Consider the following 5,928-nt stretch of genomic DNA (forward strand, 5'->3'; position numbering starts at 1 on the left):
AACCCTGATATCAAAGAAATGGAATTACAAAGAACTTCAGCAGAGCCTTAACTACCAAGGTAGCTTTTGTTTCAAAAGAAAGGGAACTCCTTTGGCCACCTGTCAGAAGAGAAACCATTTCCATTGAAGTAGAAAATGCTTAGCTCTTATGAGAATATTGTGCTTTTTTTTTTTTTTTTTTTTAAATTCATACATTAACTTTATATGTAGTCTTTGTCCTAAAGTATCAATCTGTTTTTTCTCTAGTCCATTTGATCATTGTTTCTGGAGAGCGGTACAGGAATATTAATTTGGCATAGAGATCTTCCTCTAGTTCCAGTTCCCCTGTCTCTCGAACTAAAAAAATATCTGTGCACAACTTCAAAATTCGATCCACATTTGGAAGCTCTTCAAACATGATGGAGTGAGAAATCCCACTGAAGAATTCACGGACAAACTTCCCAATCACAAGGACAACTGAAGCATATAATCCCATGATACTGAAGAAAAAAATTAAGTAGAAATTGTGTCTAGCAAGTTAATATGATTAATATAATATTAAAAGAAAAAAAAATAATTACATTTTCCCTCAAACTCTATCATATCATAGAAAATATGATAAGGTTTCAAATATTACATTTTCTTTCTCTTTGGTGGAAAAATTAACCTTTTTTTGAGTAAAAAGGTAATATATATTCTTTGTAAAAAATATACATGTTAGAATTATAAGATTTGAAAAATAAAAAACTCTTCCTTGAAAAATAAAAACATCCTTTTCAATCTCACATTTGGAAATAACCAATATTTACAGTTTCATGTATCAACTTCAAGTGGCTTTACTGCATATATTATATGCATAAATTATATAATATGCTTGGTGGAAATGCAATTGTACTACATGCACTTTTCTGCAACCAACTTTTTTCACTTTAATGTACCACATGTCCTGGTCATTTTTTAATGTACCACATATATATCTTTCTTAGAGATTCAATTTTATAATGAAATTCTGAGTGGAAAATAATTTATGATGATGTTAATTCTGAGAAGTGTCTTATAGATTTTACCTTCAGAATGTGATGATATGATAATATCTAACCTGTCCAAAACTATGGTGTTCAATTGATCATATCTGCTAAGTTTCAGAGGAGAAAAAAGAGATAACTCTATGCCTGTTTTTAAATTTAAACACTGAATGACATCAAACTATTCCACAACAGTAAGTTGTTGAGTAAGGAAGCCAAAAAACATGGCTTCTAGGCTTACCCCTCACTATGGACTTCCACAGCACTTTGATCTCTGGGACTCTGGTTCCTCATTTTTTCAAAATGAGGAACATAAAAGATATAAATTTTAATATTGAGTTACAAAATCCTAGAATTCTAAGAAGATAAACTTTCTATGATGACAGATATACACTTTTGTAACTGTTTATTGTGAAATAAATCCTTACCCGTAACCAGCCAGGAACCCAAGACTGGGGGGGCTGACTTTGTCATTGAAGACCACCAGCTCCAAGGCCTGAGCATGCTGGTTGTATATTCTATTTCCAGTTAGATTGAGAACCCACCATTCACTGTTAGATTCAGTTGTATTGTCTCTGGACAAAATGATGGTGATATTCATGAAATTATTTTCTATAAGGTGAGAAAAATGAAAACAAATCAGTGTTAAGAATTTTGGAATATATACCAACAGTTTATAGAGGACCAACCTTGGTTACTATCTACAGCACACAGTTCTAGAATGAAAAGGGCATAAGGGCATGAAGATAATATGAATGGAAAAGGACCTGTAAGGGGTTTCATTTTTTCAGGTGATGAGGCCATGCACCATAGCTGTTATGTGCATAGTAGCCAACATAAAGAGGAAGTTGAATATCCATCTTCTGAACATTTGTGTTGATAATTCCAAACAATTAAATAGATCTTTAAAAACTCAAATCAGTGACCTTTTATTGAAATGACTGATTCATTTATATTACCAGGATTTATTGAATGTCTAGGCACTCTATTAGGTTCAAAGGGGTTACAAAATGGCACATAACAGTGTTTCTTATCTCTAGGGGAAAAAGGGCACAGACACCAGAACAATTTATGGATGTGTGGCAACTAACTCAGGACTGGTATTGACAAGGTCTATTGGACAGAACACTTGTGGTTGGTGTAATTTGTGAGGACTTCACAGAAGAGATGAGTTTTGAGATGGGTTCGTCTCAACAGACATGTGTTGGATAACTGCATTATTTATTAATCTTTACCTGTATAGGTAACTTGTTTAGGTCTCCTGCTGGTATAGGTAATTAAGATAAATAATTCTTGATAATTAAAAGAAGCCAAAAATAATAATTTACTACTATTATTATTATATTGGAAAAGTAAAATCATGAGAGCCCTACTACTGACAATTAATAACCTGGGCTGAATCAAATACATTTCATATTATCTTTTTATTATTCTTATTTTGAGGGGTCATCCTATTTGACACTAGATGAAATGGTTTTCTGCAAAAGATATGGCTGCTAATAGAAACAAACAGACTTATTAATCAGTAACATAAGTCATTAAGTATGGATTTAAGTAAATCAGATTCTACATCAATGAAAAGAATTAAGAGTGTGGCTTCTGGGTGACTAACTCTGACTAGTGAAGGCAAACAGGGATATGCTTCTTATAAGCCATGCCACAGGGAAAGATAACTGGAAAGGAACTTGATAAAAGGTGAATATTCAAACTGTTGACATGGAATAAAAGTATGATTAAAAACAGATCTGCAATGATTCCTTCTCATTCTTACCAGATAAAAGTTGCTTTATAGGTTTTGAGTTAGAATCACTAGGTGCTTTCACATAATAAGGGTAGATCTTTTCTATAGTCCTGTGCATTGGAGGGGAGAAAAAGATGTAATTAAATTTTAGTTGTTTTATCGACCATGATGGAATATTTTTGGCCACATGCTGTATCTGGACAGATGACCCAGGGAGCCTCCCAGCACTCCCACTCCTACAATGGCATGCACATCAGCACAGTGATTTCCAGAGTGCTCAAGAAAAGGACCCAAATGTCTAAGAGCCAAACCTAGAGGCTTGCAGGGTGGACTGAAGACAGAGGACCTGGAAGAGTGGTTCAGTGGAAGTTCACAGGACAGCCTCTTACCAAGGACAGATTACCTCCATTTCCCTAAACCTTGGTACTATATAATTACTCCCAGTTGCTCTCATTCAAAACTTAGATGTAACCCCAGAGAAAATGGGTAGAAAACCTGAGATTAAATTTCTTTGATCTAACAAAATGGAACTTCCCAATTGAAATTCAGTGGAGCTCTAGAGGAATGAAGACCATTGCATTTCTTCCACATGTGAATTTGTAGATGGTAATTTTGTACAGCTATATATGCCAATTCACACCATATTAACAGGAAAAACAAACTTACACTGGTGTTTTTGAGCTTTCAGTGTTGTTTCCAGCTATCATTTTAGCTATGTGCTCTCGAGTAATATTTTTAAGAGGAAAAGAGAGTTTATCTGTTGCTATTTCTGCTTTTGCACCCAGACTCATATTTCTGTGAAGGGGGGGGGAGAGAGAAAAGTCAATGCCAGTGATTATACAGAAGTTCGAAAGAGATATTTCTAAACAATCACTTACTTTTCAATTTTACTACTGCTACCATGTTTTCATTGTGTCCACAATCATCTATCCCCCTCACTTTCCAGTCTCTCTCACTTCTCTGTTCAGCACTGTAAACCCTCAAGTTAATAAAGCCCATGGAGACCACAGACTCCATTAGAGTAGAGGTAGAGGTGAAAAGGCAGAGTTGCAGACCTGCTAGAGACTAGACTAGTCTTGGAGCTCTAATATGAATATCAGAAATGCTCTCTTATATTAACTCAATGATGCCAGTGTTGATGGTGACTAGTTGAATTCATGTTTCAAAAAGAATGCCTATTCAATCAAAAACTTGGCAGAGAACATGAACTAACCAAAGACAATATTCAAATAACCAAAGACACGTGGAAAGATGCTCAACATTATTAGTCATCAAAGAAATGCAAATTAAAACCACAATTTCACTCCCAGTAGGATGACTAAGAGAAAAAAGGAAAAATAAGTGTTGGACGGTAATGTAGAAAAATCAGAACACTTATCCATTGTTGGTAGGAATGCAAAATGGTAAACTATTTTGGAAAACAGTTTGGCAGCTCCTCAAAAAACTAGCAGTTAGAGCTGGTATAATATGACCCAGCAATTCCACTCCCAGTTATATTCCCTAGGGATCTAATAGAAGTGAAATGAACAGATATACACACACCTATGTTCATTAAAAAAGGGAGCTCTGGTAGCATAGTGGCTAAGACACTTGCCTGCTAACCAGATGACTGGTGGTTCAAACCCACCAGCCACTCCTCGGAAGGAAGGTTGGGCAATCCTACTTCCGTAGTGATAATGCCTCGGAAACCCAAGGAGGGGTCGCTATGAGTCGGGGCCGACTCGACGGCACATAACAACAACAACAACAACATGTTCATTAAAGTACTATTCACCATAGCAAAAAGATGGAAACAACCTAAGTGCTCACAATGGATAAATAGGTAAGTAAAATGTGGTACATACATATAATGAAAAGTGCCTAAGACATTTGACTGCTAACCAGAAGGCTGGCGGTTCAAACCCACCAGCCATTCCTCAGAAGGAAGACCAGGCAGTCTACTTCCATAGAGATACCACCTCAGAAACCCAAGGAGGGGTTGCTATGAGTCAGAATTGATTTGATGACAGTGAGTTGGGTTTTGGGTTTTAATTCAGTGATAAATAAAAATGAGTTTCTGAAATATCTTACAACATGGATGAACCTGGAGGTCATTATGTTGAGCACAATAAGTCACAAAAAATAAATACTGTATATTCTCACTTTTATAAAATGACATGAATGGTATATATACAGAAACTAATGTTCATCACTGGTTACCAGGGGAAATGTTTGGAGGAGAGGGAGAGGTACTCCCTAGGTAAAAGTTACTTTTTATTTATATAAATAGGAAAGGTGGCACCAAATACGGATGATATTCATTCAGCATGACTGATGTAACTGATGTCAACAGGCTGTCCATAAGAAAGAGGGAATGGTGGGCAAATACTAGGTTGTGTGTGGTTTTGTAACAATAAAAACAACCGAAAAAAAAAAAAAATGATGGTACTGCAGATGCTGATACTAATGAGACATAACCTGTTACCTCATGGGACTAATTCTTTTGGTTTGGGGCTTAGGACCATGGTGTCATAGGACAATCCAGCCAATTGGCATAATATAGTTCTTAAAATTTCTGTTCTACTCATTTTGGTGAGTAGTGTCTGAGGTCTTTATAAACAGCCATCTAAAATACAACTATTGGCATTTATTCATCTGTAACAAAAGAGATAGAAGGAAACCCAAGAATCTGAGAAGGAACTGGACTATAGGACTAACTGTGCACATGAATCACTGACAACTCTTCCTTGAGACCACAACTAGATGATTCCTGGCTACCACTACTGAATGTTCTGATCAGGAACACAATAGATGAATCCTGATAAAAAGGGAGAAAATATATAAGACCGAAGAGTCAACAGCTTTCTTAAAGCATACATGTGGAAGTTGGGGGGTAGGCAGAGAGACTGTATAAATGGAAGTGAAACAACTAGAACAGAAAAATAAGAATGCTGAAACAATGTGAAGAATGTAATCAATGTCACTGATCATTATGTCTAGACTCAACAAACTCACTGCCATCAAGTTGATTCTGACTCTTAGTGACCCCCTTTGGGTTTCTGAGGCTGCAAATCTTTATGGAAGTAGATTGCCCCATCTTCCTTCCACAGAGCAGATGGTGGATTTGAACCACTGACCTTCTGGTTAGCAGCCAAATGCCTTACCCACTATGCCACCAGAGCGCTTATCATTATGTCTCAAAAA

At 36.2% G+C, this 5,928-nt stretch overlaps 1 protein-coding gene across 1 annotated transcript in view; it reads right to left on the minus strand.

The window, feature by feature from the left end:
- Positions 1–226: 226 nt before the first annotated feature.
- Positions 227–5,928, minus strand: part of PIEZO2 (piezo type mechanosensitive ion channel component 2) — a 778,516-nt gene continuing 772,814 nt past the window's right edge. Inside the window, exons 53-56 of the mRNA XM_042782059.1 lie at positions 3,412–3,540; positions 2,776–2,855; positions 1,433–1,616; positions 227–479 (exon numbers count right to left, since the gene is read on the minus strand). Coding sequence (XP_042637993.1) covers positions 227–479; positions 1,433–1,616; positions 2,776–2,855; positions 3,412–3,540 — 646 coding nt within the window. The remainder of the gene's footprint in view (positions 480–1,432; positions 1,617–2,775; positions 2,856–3,411; positions 3,541–5,928) is intronic.

The sequence above is a fragment of the Orycteropus afer genome, unplaced genomic scaffold (genome assembly GCF_000298275.1).
Source record: "Orycteropus afer afer isolate SDZICR_OR568_19922 unplaced genomic scaffold, OryAfe1.0 scaffold00232, whole genome shotgun sequence".
Taxonomy (NCBI): Eukaryota; Metazoa; Chordata; class Mammalia; order Tubulidentata; family Orycteropodidae; genus Orycteropus; species Orycteropus afer.